The sequence below is a fragment of the Panicum virgatum genome, chromosome 9K, assembly GCF_016808335.1.
Source record: "Panicum virgatum strain AP13 chromosome 9K, P.virgatum_v5, whole genome shotgun sequence".
In the NCBI taxonomy this organism is placed as follows: Eukaryota; Viridiplantae; Streptophyta; class Magnoliopsida; order Poales; family Poaceae; genus Panicum; species Panicum virgatum.
The window spans coordinates 16,959,640-16,982,851 of NC_053144.1; the positions used below are offsets into that span (position 1 = coordinate 16,959,640).

Sequence of the window (23,212 nt, forward strand, 5' to 3'; positions counted from 1 at the left end):
CCAAGCTCGTGAAAGCGATCGAGCTGCTACCTCCACCCCCCTGCAGTGTGTAACTGCGTGGATACTGGATCCGAACGGACTGGCCCCCGTGTCCCCGACTCCCGGAGTCTCCCCCGCGGAGGAACCGTTCCGACTTCCGTTCCGAGTCGCGACCGCTTCCCCTCCCCCGTCCGGACCCCGCGTGTGCCCGTGGCAGAGCAAGCCGCAGCGCAAGCGTCGCCTCGGCCTCGCGTCGCCACCTCGCTCTCCATCCAAATCTCTCTCGAGTCTCGCTCCGCCCCGCCCGCCAGTCCCCTCCCAAAACCCCGCCGCCATGGCCGACTCCGCCGCCGCCGCCCCAGCGGAGGAGGATCCGCAGACGCTGGCGAGATGGTGAGTGAGTCCCTCCCATCCTCCTGCTCATCGCGCCCCCCCACTGTGCTAATGCGGGTGCTCCCCCCCCTCCCGTGCGGCGCAGGTACCAGCTGGAGGCGCTGGAGCGCGCGGTGGCCGGGAACACGGTGGCGTTCCTCGAGACGGGCGCCGGGAAGACGCTCATCGCGGTGCTGCTCCTCCGCGCCTACGCGCACCGCCTCCGCTCTGCCCCGCCGCCCTGCTTCGCCGTCTTCCTCGTCCCCACCGTCGTGCTCGTCGGCCAGCAGGCGCGGGTGATCGAGGCGCACACGGACCTCCGCGTCAAGCAGTTCTACGGCGAGATGGGGGTCGACTTCTGGAGCGCTGACACCTGGCGCGCCGCCGCCGTCGGGGCCGAGGTCCTCGTCATGACGCCGCAGATCCTCCTCGACAACCTCCGCCACAGCTTCTTCAGGCTGCGGGACATCCTGCTCCTCATCTTCGACGAGTGCCACCACGCCAGAGGGAATCACCCCTACGCCAGCATTCTTAAGGTCACCCAAAAGTTGGAAGCGCCTTTTGCTAGTTTTGTCCACAACCCACCGTTTGTTTTGTTTGGATGGACATTTATTGACCTTCTTTTCAAAACGCAATTCAGTTACAAGCTTTAAGGCTCCTTTTGCTACTTGTTCAGGAGGTCCAATGTTTGTATGTGTATCGGTGTACAATTTTAGGTGGAACCATGAATGCTTCTTTAGTTTTTTGCAAATTTCAATTTCAATTATTGTCTTGGATGTTCCTTTTCTTTTTATCATGCATCCAACAATTTAGTTGAATCCTTCAGTGTGGCTTTTGCATGTAGGAGTTTTATCACCCCCAATTGAATTCTAGACCATCCGATCCTATACCTAGGATATTTGGGATGACTGCCTCGCTCATTAATTCAAAAGGTAAAGATGAGCAAGCATTACTGTATATTTATGTATGCATCCTCTACGATTAATTAACTGTATTGGGAAATTTTGTCTATAGATTTGCAGCGTGCCAGATACTCAGTGCAAATATCTGATCATGAGAATATTATGAATGCGAAGGTCAGACTATTTAGAACACTCACATTAGCTGTATTTCAGTATTTCTGATAATCATTATCCATTATCCTATGTTTGACAACACATAACAAAACCATGATGCATTTCCCTTTAAAGGTGTACACTGTTGACAGTGAATCAGCATTGTCGCAATACATTCCATTTGCTAAAACAAGGATAGTCCAGTATGATGATTCCAGCATACCCTCTCAGTTATATAGCCATACTGTCAGTTGCGTGAAGAAATTGGAAGCAAAGGTACTATTTAATGCTCTAGGCATGATGTTTCACTGGATAAAACATTGATTTATGTTACTCTACATCACTCAACATGCAATGCAAGATCTTTTGCTGTGCATTGTCTTCAAATATCAAAGTATATCAATTTTTATTTATTGTTCATCAATATAATTGTAGAATTAGAATTATATCATGTATCAATAATAGTATTCACATATTTTTCACTTTGAATTTTAAATTAAGAATGATCAAACTCTGATGATCCACAAATTAGAAGGGAAAAAAGACATAAAGATACCATTCACAGCTAACTTCTCTGGTTTTGTTTTCTCTAATGCATTTTGTTTTTTATGGTTAAAATTTAAAGGGTGCTGCAACACTTTGTAAAATACATTAGTTTATTCTTGTTCTTAAAGACGAAATAGTATGCATGATTAGTTGATTACACCTTATATAACTGATTAACTGCTCCGTAACAGATATGCCACCATGAATAATTAGTATTAAGTATTAAAGTATGATTAGTGAACTTTGAAGTAATGACATGAAAGGGATGTTGAATAAATATATATTATTATTATTTTCTATATTACACACATGCTACAGTATCACAATGTTTCCATAGTTCAATACTAGGAAAAATGCTGTAGTTGTAGTTGTACTGATGTGTCCATATTGCTTTTTATCCAGTTTAATGCTCATGATGGTGCAATGTAGTTTTTGATAGTACCTGCCTTTTTTTTTGTAAACTTCCTGTAACTTCATTCATTTTTAGCATGTTCTTTTTTGTAAACTTCTTGTAACTTCATTCAATTATAGCATGTTCTGAGTTGATATGCAAATGAATAACATTCGCTGCAACACTGCTTATCTTAGCATTTAGAAATCCTGAAGTTGAAACTGAATGGTTCATCTTTCGAAAATGCGGAGAAAAGGATACAAAAATTGACTGCGACATTCTTATATTGCATATCCAATCTTGGAGTATGGCTGGCAGCAAAGGTAAGAGGACAGTGATGAACACTTATCATTATTATGAAACCCTGAAATGTCTTGTAACTTATCAGGCTGCTGAGGTTTTACAATCATATAAAGAAAGCTGCTTATCCTTTTGGGGTGAAAAACTGGATGAACAAGTTGAGGGATTTGTTAGAAACTATGCCAAAGATGTATATAATGATCTCTCAGAAACTATATTGAAGATGGCAAAGAGGGGCATACAACGTAATTGCATCTTTCTTCCTTTTTCATGTTAATCCGATGTGCACTTTCCTAAATGTTTTGACTTAATATGAATTGGTCTGTGTAAAACTTTGCCAATGGTGTTCAGTTGCTTTTAAGTCAACATTTGTTGTTTATAAATTATTTTACTAATAGAAAGTTGTGTATGTGCCGTGTGACTTCTGCAACACGTATGCCAATATTTAACACTTTATCTATCCATTTGATAAAATGCCGCATTCAAGGAATCAAAGGTGTGGTGGACGTGGACCATAGAATAGAATTCACTTATCGTAGAATAGCTAGACATTCTGACAATTTACACTAGAAAAAATTCGACCTTGAGGATAAGATGTTCCCTTAGTTGTCTTGAGGGAGTGGATTAGCAAAGAGTGAGGTACTATGTACTCATATGAGCCTGTGGGTTTTGAGTCATGGTGGGCAGCTTCTCATGTCAACAGGAGACTCTACCAACTGAGCTATTGCTTTGTTCTCGACAATTTACATTATTTGGGACACATTTGCCTTAGCAGAGTTTTTTAATTATCTATGACACTCTCTGGGTCCAAACATATATAGGGTGTATGTTTGTACGATCTTTAAAATTAGATTTCTATTGTTTTCTCACATAATATATTGTTTATAGATACATAATCAATATAGTGCAAAAGCACTTTGAAATTTGGATCTAGTATATAAGTTGTATATACTAAACATACTTATAATTTGACTGAGTGTTGGTAATTAACTCGTAATATCCAACATCTGAATCTTCCAAAATATGTATGCCATACATGACTGGTTGCAGGGACATGAATTTGAAATGCACCGTATATGATCTTGATGTGCGTTTTACATCCTAAATCCTTCGTTATTATATCAGGACATATTGGTGAGGACTTGGCTGCCGATCTGCAAGATGGGTTATTGACATCCAAAGTTCATTTTCTTATCAAATCTCTTCTGGAGTACAGGTGATAAAATTCTTGGACCTTAATTATGTAATTGTTGACTGTCATTGCTTTTGAAGTAAGTGATTTGGCTACCACAGGAACACATGTATAAATTTTCTCTGCACTATAATCTAGTCACGACTCGAGCCATTTTAATGTTAAAATCTGGTCCGCGTGAGTTGGTTTGAGTCCTTGCGATATGGCTGTAACAGGATACAAAAAAAAATGGTTGATATAAATGTTTTCTGCCAACAAGTTGGGTGTTACTGCCCTACCAATCACAGTAGCACCTAACCAAGTGCATGAAAAAAATCCAACAAGTGTATAAAATTGGATAGAGCATGATAGCATCCTCATGCAACTATCTTGATGCCATCTTGGTCAACGGGCTGCTGCTCTGCATATGCACATGATACAAATTGATAACGATATGATACTGACAGATATAAAATGTTCCCTCTAATTATGTACCATGGAATATTTATCTCTCCCTCTATTGCAGACATATGCAGGACTTGAGATGCATTGTTTTTGTTGAGAGAGTTATCACAAGCATGATATTGGAGTCTCTTCTGTCCACTATAGATCAGATGTCTGGGTGGATTGTTAGATACATGGCTGGCAATGCAGGCCAAAATTGTGGCTTGCAACATCAGAGTAGGAATAAACACATGGATATCATTGATTCATTTCGAAGAGGAAAGGTTTGCCATTAATGTTGTCATGTTGTGCTCATGGCCTTCTGTTAATGATTGTACTCTGATGAAGTTGTTCCTGTAGGTGCATCTAATTATTGCTACACAAATTTTGGAAGAAGGCCTGGATGTGCCAAGTTGTAACTTGATAGTCCGCTTTGATCCTTCGACAACTGTACGCAGCTTTATACAGTCACGTGGTCGAGCTAGGAAGCCGAATTCTGACTACGTTTTACTTTTTGGAAGGCATGTCTTCCAATTTTGAGTCTGTTGTTTCCTCAGAATTTTTTTTATTCTTTCAGCTACACGGAATTTTGTTTCTTTTTTTGTTTGGTCCAAAGTAGACAACTAGACGTCATCTACTGAATTCTATATTCACCAATTGAATACCATTTGTGGGATGCAGAACCTGGGGTTAGTTGCGTGATTTTTGGTGTCAGCTCTACATTTCCTGTTTGAATTTTATGTCATGGATCATGCATCTCAATTCCCTCGTTAGTGCTGCTGAAATTCTAGTGTTCACTTTTTAGTTCCATATTGCTTAATGTACAATTTGTGATGGTAATACCAGAAATACCATGAAGGATTAGGGTTCAAATAGATGGCTGTCTTTTGTTCATTCTATATTGATTTACTGTTTCTGGCTTATACTGTCTTGATTTGTCTGCGATTTTTAGAGGGATTTGAGATGTGGGTTCAGTCAATTATTAATTGTCACTTTACACGACCTTTTTACCTGTGTTACCTTTTGTTGCCAACAGTTCAACTTACTTGAAGATGTAGTTGGATTTCACATATTCCTTTACATGATCTTTTTCTGTGTTGCTGTATCAGGGGAGATGCCAATGCTTGTTCTAAGACGCAGGAGTTTCTCGTAAGTGGGCAAATAATGCGTGAAGAATCTCTGAGATTGGCATCTACTCCTTGCCAACCTCTTCCAAACACCCTATGCAAGGAAGAATGTTATGTTGTTCAATCTACTGGAGCAGTTGTGACTCTAAACTCTAGCGTTCCATTGATTTATCGTTTCTGCTCAAAGCTCCCATCCGATGAGTCTGTTTTCTTTCTTAGACAAGGTTTTCTTTTGGTTCATACCAAGAGCATTTTCTAACACAAATACTAACATATCTTACCTGATTACCTCCATTTGCCAGGTATTTTAAACCTCTACCAAGATTCGATATTGACAAGTCTCTAGGTACATGTACCTTGCATCTTCCAATGAGCAGTCCTGTACAAACAGTGTATGCGCAAGGAGAAGTTTCTGTCCTCAAACAGGTTGTTTGTCTCAAGGCTTGCCGGGAATTACACGCCATTGGTGCTCTCACAGACTCTCTCTTGCCGGAGTTGACTGTTCTAGAAGATGAACCTGACATTGGTATGCTTATATTTATGTGTTAATTAATGAAAAAATGAATCTGAAGGTTTCATTTTCTCAAGTTATTGTTAATATGTTTTTTTTGTTTCACCTTACATAGGTTGGATAATTTTTCCCTGAGTAATGATATACTTGCGGTTATTTGATTTGTAGCTGTACTATCTAAAACTGCTAAACTCAATATATAGATTTTAAGGGCAACGTGAGAGAGAGGGAGAGGGAGAAAGAAAAACTTTCATGTCAACTGGTAGGTTCAGCATAAGATGCACAATTGTTTATTCAGGTACAAATAGTATGTGCTTGAATTTCATATGACATGCTTCATACTTCATGGTAGTGTCAACACATGGTAAATTACAAAGTGGAATAGATTATCTATCTTGCTGCCCATGCCAAAATAAAATCGCACTCTTCATAATTTTTCCTATTTTATTTACCAAGTTTATCCTTCTCGATTAACGTTTTCAGTATATCTGAAATGTCTAGGCTAATAAGTCAAAAGTAAACACTCATTGAATCCATACATTTCCAATCGGGTAATCAGTTTGGGATACATACAATGGAATTGATCTATTATACTAAGATTGCATTTTAACTTTCTTAATGTAGTTATGGAGAAATACAAAGAGGATCAGCCTGACTACTTTCCAGAACAATTAGTGGATAAGTGGTTACATTTTTCTCATCTTGGATTATATTACTACTACATGATCTCACTGGAAGATTGTTCTGAAACTACTCCAGCTGAGATAGTTTTAGCTGTGAAGTCCGATATGGGATCTGAATTCACCTCTAATTCGTTCAAATTGTTGGGTGTGCAAGATTATGTAAGTGTTACCATAAGATATGTTGGCATCATTCATCTAAATCAGGAACAGGTAAATTTTGGCCTCACATTATCTTGTTCTGTGATTGCCAATTTGCCATACCATCCTTTCTTTGTCTATTTCATTGATGCAAGTATTTTGGGTCCTCAGTGATTAACTTACCACCTCTCTCTGCTCAGGTGATTGTCGCTAGAAGATTTCAGTCAACCATTCTTTCGTTGATTATTAGTAATGACCATTTGGAAGTCAGGGATTCTACTAAGAACTTACTTGAAATGCAACCATCTCTTGGAGTTGTTTATCTACTTCTGCCTGTAGTTGCTGGAAAAATTGATTGGTGCAGCATGAAATTCTCAGTGTCACCAATGCTTGAAGTTACTAACAAGGATATGAGACACTGCCATTCTTGTAAAGATACCAATTTAGTGCAGACAAAAAATGGCCTTTTATGCCGGTGCTTGCTTAAAAATTCTGTTGTCTGTACCCCACATAATGGCATGCTTTATGCAGTTTCTGGGTTTCTTGAATTGAATGCAAATTCGCTTCTGCATCGAAGTGATGGGAGTGCTGTTAGCTACAAAACACATTTTAAAACTAGGTATGAGTTTGCCTTGCCAGTGGTCTTCTTTGGCTGGCATTCTTTGTTAGGCTGTAGAATCTATCTTATATATCTTATTTTTAATTTACATTCTCCAGGCATGGCCTCGATTTAACATGTGAAGATCAACCTCTCTTGGCTGCCAGTAAGCTTTTGAAAGTGCAGAATTTCCTCCACAAGGGCAACTGTAGAAAAGAAAAAGGTTCCTTTCTGATGACAGCAATTTGTTTGTACCTGTTGCTATGCATCGTCTTGGGTATTTACACCATGTGCTAAATCAATTAGTTTCTGCTTAAATCCTGAGGTGGAAACACTTAAATATCACCTGTGCCTTACACTACTTTTACATATGGGCCTTACAGTTGCAAAACTATAGCATAACTGACTCGAGACATATCAGTCCATCAGTACATAATGCTCTTTGGAGGAGGGGGGGGGGGGGGGGGGTCATGTTGACTGTCAAGCAACATCGACTAGATTGAAGTGGCAAGGGCATGAGTGTTAAAAAGTCTTTTTCTATCTCATATTTGTTGTTACTGTGGAGGTTTTTGTTTGGTGTGCTATCGTAAAACTATAAGCTATATAATTTATGGTTATCTATTGTAAATGATAGTTTAGAACAGAACATTTTCAAGGATATGCTGACAGCTTATGCCTGCTTTAATTACAGATATGTACCACATGATTTAAATTCACTTCTCGTTTTTTTTTAAAAAAATTATTCAGCATTTTGAATATTCTACTATACAGCTCTAATAAAACCATAGTTAATTGGTTACATCAGAAACACGAAATATGCCACATCTTAGCTTTTGTTTTTTTCCAAAGATGGATAAATTTGATACTTATATCTACTTGGATTTGATATCGCACGAAGGGTTGTGCATGTAAACTCTTGATGCCAGACTTAATGCGTACAGGCATATTTCAAGAATTTCCAGAAACTACACTTGTCTTCAACTCTAAATTTCTACAAATAGCGTTCTGGAGAAAGTTGTGCTTTTCATGATTCTCTTGAAGGTTGTGGAAGTTTTGTTTGCGTGGGAAGGCTAGCTGGTTTGTTTGTTAGTTTGTGGCTTTGCAAGCTGCAGCTTTGGCTAGCTGTCCTGAGGCGTTGTTAGTCTAGCTTTTTGTTGGGTAGACTAGTTGCCTGGATTCTATTTGTGGGCCAAAAGGTATCTTGTAATATAATATTCGTACTTTTATCCTCTTGACCTGTAACTTTTTAATAGTCTACTTAAAATGTCTTGTTTGTTAGATGACTGACCTATTACCCCTTTTTCTTGTTTCAGAAACTAGCAGCAGGAATGCTGTTGAATTGCCACCTGAACTCTGCTTAGTTGTGGTGTCGCCGCTGTCAGCACGTACTTTGTACAGCTTCTCATTTATTCCTTCTATAATGTATCGTATCCAGTGTATGCTTCTTTCTGTGAAGTTGAAAAGCCAATTGGGTCCAAGAATGCAGCAGTTTGACATACCAGCACTAAAGGTTTTCATTCTGTTACAATTGTGTTTTATGTACAGCAATAGCTTCAATAGTCTAACTGCTAAGCCGGCTTGTTACACTTTACACACAAGAACAAAGCTCTTGGTTTTCAATATAAACTGTTTCAGTAGTCTACACTGGAAATTGTTCTGGCCACTTCTTCAGATGAGTAGCATTAGTTCTTTTCATTATATTTCTTTTTTTGAAATGACCTGTTATTATATTTTATTACCTTGGGATTAGTCTAGGATGAGTGATACTGTTGGTTCAGTCGCCGAATCTGGAAATAGGAACTAGCAATATTTGATTCTCCCTCTGATAGCAAATATAAGTCTATGGTCTCCAATATGACATTTTGTCTAATAATACCTACAAATTTACAAATATTTTTTACATTTTTTCGATGAATCTAAGGCCTTGTTTGTTTCCGCTTTTCTGGAACTCGCTTTTTTGAGAATCAGAATTCTGAGATAAGCCAGTTGTCTAGAGAATCGGCTGTCTAAATAAGCTGGATGTTTGACAATTCTGATTATTTTGAGTCGATTCTCTGAGTTGAGTGGTAAAATGTCTAAAATACCCTTGAAGCTGATGATATCTCATTTTTGCTGAATACGAGCATAAGTCAACAATTCTTATATTTTTATGTATTTAACTAGATAATTATATTATAATAATATCAAATATGTTTTAAAGTTTTTTAAACTAAACTATACTTTAAAGTTAAATATACTTTTCTTACTTTTTTTCTACTAATCTTTATCGATTCTCTTACTACTTTTCTTTTTCCTACTCTATCATCCTTATCTCTTCTTCAACCTTCCTCCCGTGGCTGGTTGGCTGCTGGTTCCAATGTTAGCAGCTCAATTTTCACTCTCATTGAGCTGAGAGGATGACACTCAAGTTGGGGAAGTTTTCTGGGTTTTTCTTCATTCACACTCACAATGCTATGCCTTCCAACGGGAGGGGTGGCCACGCTTTTATACAAGGGCTGCAGGGCAGCCAAAACACACACCAAGGACTAGTCTAAGATGCTGTCCTCTAGGTCCTAATTGTTGTCCTCTAGATGCTGTCCTCTAGATGCTAAAGCTAGTCTAAGATGCCAATGTGCTGCAGCTGCAGCAACCACCACGCAGTAAGGACTATGCAAGGTCTGAGATGCTGGTCAAAAGAAGAACTGAAACCTGTCCTAGGTGGAGACCCACAAAGACCGAGATGACATAGACTTATTCCTTCATTCTCCCCCTAAATCTTGTCCGTCGTCTTGTGGGAGGGTTGAACCATTCCGGTCCTGGAGCAAAGCTCAAGGAACTTGATCCTCCCAAGGGGCTTGGTGAGCAGGTCCGCAAGCTGATCCTTGGTGTTGATGTAGCTCGCCTTGATGCTTCCTTCCTCCAAGCAGCCTCGGATGAAGTGATACCTCACCCGGATGTGCTTGCTCCGTTCGTGGAAAACAGGGTTCTTCGCCAAGGCCAGAGCGGACTTGCTGTCCACCCTGAGCTCCACTGATCCAGTGTCTCTGCCGAGTAGATCACCAAGCAGTCGAGCGAGCCAGAGCGCCTGAGTCGACGCGGTGGAGGCCGCTATGTACTCGGCCTCGCAGCTGGACAAGGCCACCACCTGCTGCTTGACCGACTGCCAGCTAACGAGGCACTTGCCGAGGAAGAAGAGGATCCCGCTCGTGCTCTTGCTGGTGTCGATGTCGCCGGCGTGGTTGCTGTCACTGTACCCGACGAAGTGTGCCGCTCCAGGGCACCTCGGGTAGTGGAGACCGTGGTCGAGAGTCCCCGCAACATAGCGGATGATCCTCTTCACGGCCTGCTGGTGCTCCGTCGTCGGTCGCTGCATGAACCGACTGACGTAGCCGACGGAGAACGCCAAGTCCGGCCGTGTGTGGGCGAGGTAGCGGAGGCTCCCCACAAGACGCCGGTACTGAGTAGCGTCTACCTCCTCCGCCGTGCTGTCACGGCTCAGCTTCAGCCTCTCCTCCATCGGAGTGAGAGCTGGGTTGCAGTCGGTGAGCCCAGCGAGCTCGACGACGCGCTTGGCGTAGGCGGTCTGTCGAAGTGTGATCCCGGAGTCGTCCTGGTGCACCTCGATCCCCAGGTAGAAGGAGAGAGGCCCCAGGTCGCTCATCTGGAAGGTGGCCTTCATCTCCTCCTTGAACGCCGCCACCTCCGCATCCTTGGTGCCGGTGATCACCAAGTCGTCGACGTAGACACCCACCAGCAGGGCATTGCCTCCTTTGCCCCGCCGGTAGATGGCCGCCTCGTGCGGGCTTTGCTCGAAGCCCATCCCCTTGAGCGTGGAGTCCAGCTTGGCGTTCCACGCCCTTGGGGCCTGCCGCAAGCCATAGAGGGCCTTGCGCAGACGTAGCACCTTACCCTCCTTGCCGGGGATCGCAAACCCCGGCGGCTGGTGCACGTAGACCTCCTCCTTCAAGTCGCCGTTGAGAAACGCCGACTTGACGTCCATGTGATGGACACGCCAGCCCTCCTGGGCAGCTAGCGCAAGGAGTCGCACGGACTCCATCCGTGCCACGGGAGCGAAGGCATCGTCGAAGTCGACTCCCTCCTGCTGCACGAAACCTCGTGCCACCAGGCGAGCCTTGTGCTTGACGACGGTGCCGGCCTCATCCCTCTTCAGCTTGAACACCCACTTAAGGGTGATCGCGCGGTGACCGCGAGGGAGGTCAGCAAGCTCCCAAGTGCGGTTCTTCTCAACCGCATCCATCTCCGACTGCATCGCGGCACGCCATGCCGCGTGTCCCTCGGCCTCTGCAAAAGACCGAGGCTCGCCGTCGTCGCACGCGAGGTGCAACTGCGCCTCCAGGTCGTGAGGCACCAGTCCCGGCACCGGCTGATCGCCGAGAAGGTCCTCCATCGTACGGTACCGCAGCGGCTCACCGTCGTGGTACGCGTCGATGCGCTCATCGTCGTGAGAGAGCGGAGTAGCGAACTCCATCGGGCTGTGAGCAGGTGCTGGAGTAGGCGTGCCCGGAGGAGTGGCTGTCGGTGCTGGAGTGCGCGGCGTCGCCGGCTGTGGTGGTACAGCTGAGGAACTCGGCGCAGCCGGAGTCGTAGCTGAAGGGCGTGGTGCCGCCGGTGTGGCGGGCGCCGGAGTCGGTGGAGGCTCGGGGACCGGGGTAGGCACGCTCGGCGAAGAAGAGCTGCCTACTCCCCCAGCTCCCTCGAAGTGGACGTACTCGACGGTGAAGTCGTCGTACGTCGGAGTCGAGCCGTCGTCCACCGCCTTGTCCCACGCCCATCCTCGCCCTTCGTCGAACACAACGTCGCGCGCCGTGCGCACACGCTGTGTCTCCGGGTCGAGAATGCGGTAGGCCTTCGAACCCGCCGCGTAGCCGATGAACACTCCCGGAGTGCTCCTGTCGTCGAGCTTGCCGATGTGGCCAAGCTCCTTGGCGAACGCGAGGCAGCCGAAGACCCGCAGGTGGGAGACCGCCGGCTTGCGCCCATGCCAAGCCTCATACGGCGTCATGCCGTCGAGTGCCTTGGTGGGCGAGCGGTTGAGGATGTAGACGGCCGTCACCACCGCCTCTCCCCAGAAGACAGTCGGCATCCCCCTCTGCTTGAGGAGGGCCCGGGCCATCCCCACAACCGTCTGGTTGCGCCGCTCGACGACGCCGTTCTGCTGCGGACTGTACGGCGCGGAGTAGTGGCGCTGGATGCCCTCATCCGCGCAGTACGCCGCGAACTCGGCCGCCGTGAACTCGCCGCCGTTGTCGGTGCGCAGCACGCGCAACTTGCTGCCGCTCTCCGCCTCCGCAGCAGCCTGAGCACGCCTGATGGCGTCCGCAGCCTCTCCCTTGCTGCCGAGGATCATCACCCACATGAAGCGGGAGAGGTCGTCGACGAGCAGCAGGAAGTAGCGTCGTCCTCCCGGTGTGACCGGTGTCACCGGGCCACACAAGTCCCCGTGTACGAGCTCGAGCCGCTCCTTGGCTCGGAAGCTCGCCTGCTGGGGGAAGGAGTGCCGCCTCTGCTTCGTCAGCACGCAGACGTCGCAGAGCTGCTCCACGTGGTCGAGGCACGGGAGGCCTCGCACCATCTCCTTGGCGCCGAGCCGCTTCAGGGCCTCAAAGTGGAGGTGCCCAAAGCGCTCGTGCCACTGTCATGCCTCGTCGTCCCTGCGAGCTGCAAGACAAAGAGGCTGGGCCACCCCGACATGGAGGATGTAGAGGCGGTTCTTCCCTCGAACCACCCTGGCGAGAAGCTGGCGACGGTGGTCCCAGATGCGGAGGACCCCGCTGTCGATCACCACGCGGGAGCCGCTCTCATCGAGCTGCCCAAGGCTGATGATGGAGTTCCGCAGCGCCGGGATGTAGTAGACTCCGGTGAGCATCCGGTGCTCTCCGGACTTGGCGGTGAAGATCACGGAGCCCACGCCCTTGATCTCCACGGCGGAGGAGTCCCCGAACCTGACGGAGCCACCTACGTCGACGTCCAGGTCGGAGAAGAACTCCCGCCGCCCGGTCATGTGGTGCGTGGCGCCGGAGTCGAGGTACCAGCCATCGACCCTGTCGTCGTCGGAGCCGTTGCCGAGGAGAACTCGGGCACGCGGCTCGTCGAGGTGGAGTAGAGCGGTGACAGGCGGTGCCGCCGGCTGCGGCTCATGTCCCCGTGGAGTAGGAACAGAGCCGGCTCGTCATCCGGCTGGGCCTCCGCGACGTGGGCTTGGCCCCCACGCCTCCGCTGCGGGCAGTCCCTGGCCCAGTGGCCGGGCCTGCCACAGTTGTGGCAGGCGTCGTCTCGTGCCGCCTTGGGCCTGTCAGCGGCGCCGCCCTGAGCATCTCCGCGGGCGCCACCCTCGGCGCGCCCTCGTGCCCCGGCTTGGGCACCTCCGCGCCCCTTTCTCGGCTTGCCGCGCTTGCGGCCACCAGTCGAGGAAGAGGGCTCCCCCCTCCTCCTGTCACCGCGCCGAGCCTCCCACTGCTCCTGAGTGTGGTGGAGCTTCCCACCGATGGAGATGCCTCCCGAGGGAGGCTGTGGCTCGTCGCTATCGACGACCTTGAGGCGACCTATCGCCTCCTCGATCGTCATGGTGGAGAGGTCTAGCAGAGACTCGATTGAGCGAGCGGTCTGCTTGTACCTCTCGGGGACGCAGCGGAAGAGCTTCTCGACGGCTCTCTCCTCGTCGTAGGTGTCGTCGCCGAACTGCACCACCTTCTGCAGTAGAGTGTTGAGACGGAGGGCGAAGTCATCAACATCCTCACCTGGCTTGAAGGCCAGGTTCTCCCACTCCTTGCGAAGTGCCTGGAGAGTGGTCTTGCGGGCGCGGTCGCTGCCGATACGTGCCGCAGCGATGGAGTCCCAGGCCTCCTTAGCAGTTCGCTTCTTGGAAAGCGTGAACTGCATCTCGGGCGGGGCTGCTGCGATGAGAGCATCCAGCGCCCGTCGATCCTAATCGTAGTCGACGTCGCCGTACCGGACTGCCTCCCACATATGCCGCACCTGGAGCTTCACCTCCATGACCGCGGCCCACTCGACGTAGTTGGTCTTGGTGAGGGTGGGCCACCCACCGCCGGGACCGACGTCCCTGACCACCGCCTGGAGGCCGTGGTAGCCGGGGGCGCCGCCGCGCGCACCCCAGCTAGGAGCGCCGCCACCGCCCTGCGCGCCGCCGCCAGGGGGGCCGCCTCCGCCCTGCGCGCGGCCTCCGCCGCCGGGTGCGCGGCCCCCTGGACCGTCGCCGGGCGCACCGCCAGGCGCGCCGCTGTCCAGGCAGCCGCCGGGCGCACCACCAGGCGCGCCGCCGTCAAGGCCGCCGCCAGGCGCGCGGGCCCCTGGACCGCCGCCGGGCGCGCCGCTGTCCAGGCCGCCGCCGGGCGCGCGGGCCCCTGGACCGCCGCCGGGCGCGCCGCCGTCCAGGCCGCTGCCGCCGGGGTGGGCTGCTGCCCACCGCGCGGTCCGCTCCCGCGCTCTCTCCCTCTCCAACTCCTCAAGGTCCTCGTCGGCGGTGGCGTCGCCGGCGATGGAGCCGCTGAGGCTGCCGCGCAAGGTCTCAACCTCGACCTCCGCCGCACGCGCTGCATCCTCCGCCTCCTCTGCTTCCACCTCCGCCCTGGCCGCTGCCAGCTCCGCTGCAGCCAGCCTGGCCGCCCTCGCCGCTGCTGCAGCGGCTTGAGCCGTCGCTGGCCTGCACTCCTCTGCCGCGGCGAGCTCGGCGTCTCGCTGGCGCCGTGCGCTCGAGGCGACCGAGCGCTGAGACGGTGCGTCGGACATGGCGCGCCTCCAAGGGGCTGTTGCGTGGAGAGGGGGAAGGGAACGGGGAAGAAGAGGCAGCCGGAGCTGCTGCTGCTGTTGCAGCGGCTGCTGCTGCTGCTGTAGTGGCTAGTGCAGCTGCTGCTGCTGCTGCGCTAGCTGCTGGTGGTGGTGGCTGGGTTGCTACCGCGGCTTGGGAAGGGGAGGAGCAAGAGATATCCAACCTACAGGAAAGTACGGCTCGGATACCAGATGTTAGCAGCTCAATGAGAGTGAAAATTGAGCTGCTAACATCCAAGGCCCTGCGCGGCTGCGCCGATTGCCAGGCTCCAAGCCAGCAGCGGACGTAGCTCCCGCACGTCGCGATGCGTGGGCCAAATGTAGGAGGGAATAATGGATGTATTCCTCCAACCCCTCCAACCCTAGAAGGGTGTGTATATATAATTCCTATACATGGGCCTCTAGATACATGGGCTCAATATACACCAACACCCCCCGCAGTCTGAACTACCGGCACAGCGGTGTTCAAGACTGGACAACAAGAAAGCCAACCCCCCCCGCAGTCTGAACAACCGGCGCAGCGATATTCAAGACTGGACAAGAAGAGAGTACAAAGAGAGTATAAAGGGCTAATACCCCCGCAGCCACAACTAGCCACCGGCTACGTTGAGGCTGGAGCGAAACTCCGAGAAGGTCGAGGAGGGCAGTCCCTTGGTGAAGATGTCAGCAAACTGGGAGGTAGTCGGGACATGGAGTACCCGAACATCGCCGATGGCGACTCTGTCGCGCATGAAGTGCAGGTCAATCTCCACATGCTTCGTCCGCTGATGCTGGACGGGGTTGGTGGAGAGATACACGGCGCTGACGTTGTCGCAGTAGACGAGCGTGCTCTTGGCGAGCGGGCTGTGGAGCTCCGCCAAGAGCTGTCGTAGTCAGGACGCCTCCACCACGCCATTAGCGACAGCCCGGTACTCCGCCTCAACATTGGAGCGGGAGACTACCGGCTGCCGCTTGAACGACCAGGAGACCAGGTTGCCGCCCAGGAAGACGGTGTAGCCGGAAGTGGAGCGACGAGTGTTCGGGCAGCCAGCCCAGTCAGCGTCGGTGTAGACCACCAGCTCAGCAGAGGACGAGCGGTGAAGCACCAGGCCGAGATCCACTGTGCCACGGACGTAGCGGAGGAGACGCTTTAGCGCAGCAAGGTGTGACTCCCGGGGATCATGCATATGGAGACAGACCTGCTGGACAGCGTAGGTGAGGTCCGGCCTGGTGAAGGTGAGGTACTGCAAAGCGCCGGCCAGACTCCGGTAGGCAGTAGGATCAGCCACCGGATCACCCAGATCAGCAGACAGCTTCGCCTGAGTGTCGACAGGAGTGGAGCAGGGCTTGCAATCAGTCATCCCAGCCCGCTCCAGAATATCCACCGGGTCACCCAGATCAGCAGACAGCTTCGCCTGAGTGTCGACAGGAGTGGAGCAGGGCTTGCAATCAGTCATCCCAGCCCGCTCCAGAATATCGAGTGCGTACTGCCGCTGGTGAAGAGAAGACCAGACGAGCGAGGCTCAACAGTGACGCCCAAGAAGTAGTGGAGTTGACCAAGATCCTTCATAGTAAACTCCTACTGCAGAGAGGAGATGACACTCTGAAGCAACCGCCGACTAGAGGCTGTGAGCACAATGTCATTGATGTAGAGCAGCAGATAGGCAGTCTCATCCCCACGGCGGTAAATGAAGAGAGACGTGTCAGATTTGGCCTCGGTGAACCCCAATGTCAGCAAGAACGTGGCGAACCGAGAGTACCAAGCCCGTGGAGCCTGCTTCAGACCATAGAGAGACTTGTTGAGCCGGCAAACCATATCCGGACGACTCGAGTCCACAAATCCCGCTGGCTGAGAGCAGTAGACAGTCTCTGATAGAGTGCCGTGAAGAAACACATTCTTCACGTCCAGCTGGTGCGCAGGCCAAGAGCGCGAGAGCGCAAGCGAGAGGACCGTGCGCACCGTAGCGGGCTTCACGACTGGACTGAAGGTCTCATCATAGTCCACACTAGGTCGCTGAGTGAACCCCCGGAGAACCCAGCGAGCCTTGTATCGCTCCAGTGTGCCATCAGCCTGACGCTTATACATCCAGATCCACTTGCCAGTCACCACATTGCAACCAGACGAACGCGGCACGAGGTCCCACGTCTGGTTGGCAAGAAGAGGCCGCGTACTCCTCTTCCATCGCGCGACGCCAGTGAGGATCCGCCAAGGCGTCGCGGACAGAGGAGGGTACCGGAGAGACCTGCGGCTCCCCCTCGGTGGCGGAGAGTCGCGGCCTGAGACGCCATCTGCCGAGTCACCATGGGATGGATATGCCGAGGATCCCGATGGATGACTGGCGGGTGGTACACCTCCGGCTCGGCTCGAGAGGGAGCCGGAGGAGGCGGCGGCGGCGACGGCTCCGGTGTAGGCGTCGCAGGAGCCTTCGGAGAAGGAGGCAGCGTCGGTGTCGGCGCCGACCGACGCCGGTACACCTGCACCGGCTGAGCGTACCGCTGCGGCGCCGGTGTCGGCGCCGAACGACGCCGGTACACCTGCACCGGCTGAGCGTACCGCGCAGGTGCAGGGGAAGGCACCGGGGCCGCGCGTGGCGCAGCGGGAGACATCGGGTCCGCGCGCGGCACGACCGGAGCGCGGGCACTGGGGCCGCGCTCGGCGCAGCAGGGATTACCGGAAGCGTTACCGGTGCTCCGAGAAAACCTGCAGGGACAGGACAAACAGTTAACAGTGGCTGAACCATCGGGTCAGTCGGAACCAGAGACTCCAGCTCGGGGTCAGGAGTGGAGGAGGTGGAGTAGGGGAAATCCGATTCGTCAAAAACGACGTGTCGGGAGATCAGGACGCGGCGAGAGGTGAGATCAAAGCATCGGTACCCCTTGTGGTCAGGGGAGTAACCGGGGAGCACAGAACGAGTCGAGCGGGGCGCCAGCTTGTGAGAAGCGGTGGCGGAGGTGTTAGGATAACACGCACACCCGAAGACTCGAAGGTGGTCGTAGCGAGGAGGGGTACCGAAGAGAGCGTGGTGTGGAGTGGGAGTAGGAGAACCAGTGGACGGAAGGCGGTTGAGCAGTTAGGTGGCGGTGTGGAGGCTCTCAGCCCAGAAGCGCGGGGGCAGAGAGGTTTGGATCAAAAGGGTGCGCACGACGTCGTTCGTCGTGCGAATCATCCGCTCAGCCTTGCCGTTCTGAGGAGAGGTGTACGGACAAGACATACGCAGTTGAACACCCCGAGAGAGGAAGAAAGAACGGGAGGTGGAGTTATCGAACTCACGCCCGTTGTCACACTGGACGGCCTTAACGGTGAGGCCGAACTGAGTGGACACCCAGACAAAGAAGAGGAGGGTGGGGAAGGTCTCAGACTTGGCGCGCAAAGGAAAAATACAAGAGTAATGAGAAAAATCATCAACAATGATCAGATAATATTTGTAGCCAGACATGCTGAGTACAGGAGAAGTTCACAGGTCACAGTAAATAAGATCAAAAACATGCGCAGCATGCGAAGAAGAAGAAAACGGAAGTCTAACATGACGACCTAACTGGCACGCATGACAGAGGTGCTCAGCAGGAGCCCTAGTACATGGAACATCGGTACTACGACTGATCTGAGCCAAAATGTCGCGGCCGGGGTGTCCAAGCCGGCGGTGCCAGGTGGTGGAAGAAGGCGTCACGGCAAAGGCAGTAGACGAAGAAGAAGTTAAAGACGGAGCAGCGGAAGCAGAAAGCGGAAGAGTGTAAAGGGGCCCCGGGCTGTCACATCGGAGGAGCGGACGCCGGGAAGCCGAATCCTTCACAGTAAGACCAGAAGAGTCAAATTCGATAGAACATGAGTTGTCAGCAGTAAACTGGCGAATGGAAAGAAAGTTGTGAACCATTTGAGGAGCAACAAGAACATTAGGAAGACGAGGAACAGAACCCACAGCGGTGACAGGAAGGTAAGACCCATCACCAACCATGATAGAAGGACAAGAGGGGTGTGGGGGTCGGACGGAAGAGAGGATACCGGCATCACGAGTGGTGTGGAAGGAGGCACCCGAGTCGGCGATCCACTCGGTGCTGACTGGCGGCGTCAGTCCTATGGTGCTGAAGGACTGCGCCAGAGCGGTCTGGTCCCACCTCCCAAGCCAGGTCGGCTGCTGGCTGGGCTGAGCGGGCGGGGTCCAGTACGGCGTGGAGAGGGGAGCAACACTGGTGAACATGGCCGCCGGCTAGAGCTGAGGACGAGGCCCCCCTCCCGGACCCTAGAACGGCCACATCGAGATGCGCCCTGACCATGGGTTGCTGAAGGATTGCCAGGGCGTACCTCCAAGGGCAGGGGCGGGAGCCAGAGTTGGCGGAGTCGGCGTGCCCCGACGACCCCACCGGTACCGGTACCCCCAGAAGCAGGGCCACCACCGCCACGTCCCCCCCGCCGCCGACGTCCACGCCCCCCCACCTCCGGTCTGCCCGGCGGGAGCAGCACCAATGAGTGAGGTGGCAGGAGCGGCGGAGGAAGCCGGTGGAGTAGCGACGAGCGCGGTGGTGGTGGACGAGGACGATCCGGGCGCGAGACCCCTGGTGATCTCCTCGAGGGCGAGGTCGTCGCAGACTTGCAGGAAGGAGGGGAAGGGCCTCTGGCGGGCGATCCAGCAGGTGGTCATAGGTGCTGCTCAGACCACGCAGGACATTGAGCACCAAGACCTGATCGGACACCGGATCCCTGAGGTCGTGAAGAGCATCGGCCATGCCCTTCATCCGCCGGCAGTACTCACCAACGAAGAGGTCCCCCGGCACGAAGGTGCGGAAGGTGGCGTCGAGCTGGAGGGCGCGGAGCGCCACCCATGCCTGCCGCGCGGTGCCGCCGTGGGTCCTGACGAGGTCCTGAAGATCTAGGGAGATGGTCTCGAAGATCCAGGACAGGGCGACGCTGTCGAGGCGCAGCCACGCCACGTCCCGCGTCTCGATCGGCGAGGACGTGGTCGTCGAGGGCGTAGCGGCGGAGGGTGTGGAGGACCTAGTCCCGCCAGCGGCCGTAGGAGGAGGACGCGGGGTCGAGGAGGACGGAGACCAGGGCTCTGATGTTCTGGACGCCGGTGTCCTGGAGGTGGAGCTGGGCGACCATGGGGTCGGTCGGGTCGTACCAGGCTCCAGATCCAGCGGGCGGGGCCTGGTGGGAGGAAGAGGCGCCGTGCTCGGGGTCGACGGGCTGGCCGGAGGAGACGCGGAGGAAGCGCTCCGCCCCGGCGACCTGGAGAGAGAGGACGTCGGCCGTGGCGCGCTCGCGCTCCCAGGCGAGGGCTGCCACGCGGACCCGCTCCTGGGCCGCCGAAGCCTCCGACTTGGCGGCGAGGAGGGCCGCGGCGAGAGCGGCGTCGGCCTGCTGCCTGCGGAGGGCGGCGGCGGCGAGCGGCGCATCCGCGGGAGACATCCCGAGTCCAGACCACGCGGGATTTGGCGCGGCGTCAGCGGGCTGCTTCCCGGCGGCGACGGCGGCGCAGTTGGCGTCCTGCGCGGCGGCTTGCACGGAGGCCGCAGGGCTCCCCGCGGCCCCTGCCGGATCGGGCTGCAGCAGGGGCAGGGGCGGCGCTCGCAGGGGAGGAGGCGGCGCCTGGCGCAGGGGAGGAGGAGGAGGGAAGGGGAGGGAAGGAGGAGGGGAGGGGAGGCGCCGGCGGCGGCGGCTGGGAGAGAGGAGAGAGAGAGACTAACCCTAGGCTAATGATACCATGTAGGAGGGAATAATGGATGTATTCCTCCAACCCTAGAAGGGTAGGTATATATAATTCCTATACATGGGCCTCTAGATGAGCTTCTACACACATGAGCTCAATATACACCAACACCAAAGCGGCTTCGGCCCTGGCGCGGCAGCAACAGGGGAGGGCGGCGGCGGCGGCGTAGCAGGGGAGGGTGGGTGGCCGCGCGGCAGCAGGGGCGGCCGGGCGGCGCGGCAGCAGCAGGGAGGGAGGGCGGCGCAGCAACAGGAGAGGGGCGGCGCGCGCTGGGAGAGGGGCGGCGGGCAAGGGGCGCGGGGAAGGACGTCGGGGAGAGAGACGGAGGGCAGCAAGGAAAAGCCCCTCGCTTACCAGCGAAGCGAGCTCGGGGACGCGTTGGTGGGAATCGTGGTTCACGTTGTCTCCGTGATTCCGAGGGAAGCGGCGTTCCAGACAATTGGATTTTAATCGAGATGTTTGGGTGGGCTTTTCGCTTTTCTTCACCGAGAATCCGCTTATAAGCGGAAACAAACGGGGCCTAAGAATGTTGACCTTTGTTGTCAATATTTTACATTTTTTTGAATTTTTAGCTATTGATGGTCAGAGCTAAAAAGGTTTGACTTAATGGACTTATATTTGGATCAGAGGTATCTTAAAAGCTGATTAACATGCTGGATACAAGAGTTGCTTCATATTCCCCTTTTCAGTAAGCATTGGGATGCCAGAGGCTTATCATTTGTTGTCAGAAGCATGAATATTATCCTCTATGCACTCTGTCTGTACAAGACTTTTCTTTATGTTCATCGCTTATGTAATGACTTGCAGATTCTGGAAGCACTAACGACAAAAAGTTGCCAAGAGGAATTTTCGCAGGAATCATTAGAAACACTAGGGGATTCTTTCCTCAAGTATATTTCAACTCAATACCTTTTTAGCAAATTCAAACATCAGCATGAGGGAGTGCTAACCAAGATGAAGAAAAATTTGATTTCGAATGCAGCTTTATGCCAGCTGGCCTGCAGTAACAATCTTGTGGTACTCTTTACTTCTTGGTTGGGAGTCTTATGTATTTTGTAGTGCATTAAGTCTTGGTTAATAATCAACGATCCCAAATCCTCCGACATCCATTGTCCAAATATTCCTTTCAATCAAAATATTAGTTTTTTAAATATTGATGTGTCAAAATATAACTTCCAAGGCTGCCTGAAATATTTAAAAGCTGCTTAATAGCTCCTTAGTAATCAGTGGCCAGTGAAATGTGCCCCAATGTTCTGTTAAGACTTATTGCTGTTAATTATTTGCCTTTTCTTATTGTATAGAGTATTTATCTGTACCTTTTCTGGTTTCAATAGTTGCGCCTTTTGCTTTGTTTTCAGGGATATATTCGGAGTGAACCTTTCAACCCAGAAACATGGATCATTCCGGGGCTTGGCTATGACACATGTGGTAGTAGTAAAATTGTCGTCATAAATCCCAATATGTATAGCCTGAGGAAACTGAAACCGTCTATTAAAAGTAAGAGAATTGCAGATTCAGTTGAGGCCTTGATTGGGGCCTATCTTAGTGCTTCTGGTGAGCAGGCAGCATACATTTTCCTAAAATCTTTAGGAATGGGTATAGAATTTCACAACATGCCAGTTGAAAGGAAAGTTACAATCAAGTCTGAAGATTTCATTAACCTGAGAAGTTTGGAGGAGATGCTTTGCTATAATTTCAATGATCCTTCATTGCTGGTGGAAGCGCTGACACATGGTTCATATCAGATTGCTGGCACTACTGCATGTTATCAGGTTGATATAAGCCTCCAAACACTTTCTTTATTAGTTACCGTAAGTATGTAAGGGTGCCATGTTAAAAGCATTAAATTCAGGGGAATGTACCATAATGCCCCTGCATTTAATCCTGAATGTGGGGGACAGGAAGGGCGTATTTTATGGTAGAAAGACAGTGTACTAATTAATTCACCAGCGGTCCATAAACTTGTTTGGGGTGTCATCTAGGTCCCTGAACTATTAATTTGCAGAATGAGCTCAATATACTTACTAACCGTTCCCCAAGGCTCAAATCACTATTTAGTGCTGATCTGCCTACGGGCTTGTTCGTTGCACACGGTTTCATTCCGGACCCGGAATGATAGAAACAATAAGAGATATAACAAGTGACCCGGATTTATTCCGTGTCGAAAACTACTTGCAACAAAATAAACTTACAATAGATACAACAAGAGACCCGGAATCAATCCTCTTATTATATTTCTTATTGTGTCTATCATTCCCGGCCCGGAATGAAACGTATGCAACCGAACAAGCCCTACATGGCATCCGTGTCACCTAATTTTTCCATCTTATATTGCTATTGGGCCCCTATGACAGCCACTTAAAAAGTTTAAAATCTATTAGGACCCACATGTCAAACCCGACCATCTTTTTTCTTTTTCTCTTTTGGC

General features: G+C 51.4%; 1 protein-coding gene across 3 annotated transcripts in view; it reads left to right on the forward strand.

Annotated features, from left to right (window-relative positions):
* Positions 1 to 131: 131 nt before the first annotated feature.
* Positions 132 to 23,212, forward strand: part of LOC120650463 (endoribonuclease Dicer homolog 2a-like) — a 30,423-nt gene continuing 7,342 nt past the window's right edge. The window contains exons 1-18 of one of the 3 annotated variants that reach the window (XM_039927611.1): positions 135 to 372; positions 458 to 887; positions 1,196 to 1,283; positions 1,366 to 1,427; positions 1,542 to 1,682; positions 2,541 to 2,666; positions 2,732 to 2,888; positions 3,769 to 3,859; positions 4,341 to 4,542; positions 4,619 to 4,779; positions 5,368 to 5,586; positions 5,688 to 5,911; positions 6,521 to 6,789; positions 6,918 to 7,336; positions 7,435 to 7,538; positions 8,629 to 8,825; positions 21,592 to 21,801; positions 22,143 to 22,556. In XM_039927611.1, coding sequence (XP_039783545.1) covers positions 314 to 372; positions 458 to 887; positions 1,196 to 1,283; positions 1,366 to 1,427; positions 1,542 to 1,682; positions 2,541 to 2,666; positions 2,732 to 2,888; positions 3,769 to 3,859; positions 4,341 to 4,542; positions 4,619 to 4,779; positions 5,368 to 5,586; positions 5,688 to 5,911; positions 6,521 to 6,789; positions 6,918 to 7,336; positions 7,435 to 7,538; positions 8,629 to 8,825; positions 21,592 to 21,801; positions 22,143 to 22,556 — 3,573 coding nt within the window. In that variant the 5' untranslated portion in view covers positions 135 to 313. Of the gene's footprint in view, positions 373 to 457; positions 888 to 1,195; positions 1,284 to 1,365; positions 1,428 to 1,541; positions 1,683 to 2,540; positions 2,667 to 2,731; positions 2,889 to 3,768; positions 3,860 to 4,340; positions 4,543 to 4,618; positions 4,780 to 5,367; positions 5,587 to 5,687; positions 5,912 to 6,520; positions 6,790 to 6,917; positions 7,337 to 7,434; positions 7,539 to 8,628; positions 8,826 to 21,591; positions 21,802 to 22,142; positions 22,557 to 23,212 lie in introns of all 3 variants that reach the window. The other 2 variants (XM_039927613.1, XM_039927612.1) reach the window with 2 other exon arrangements.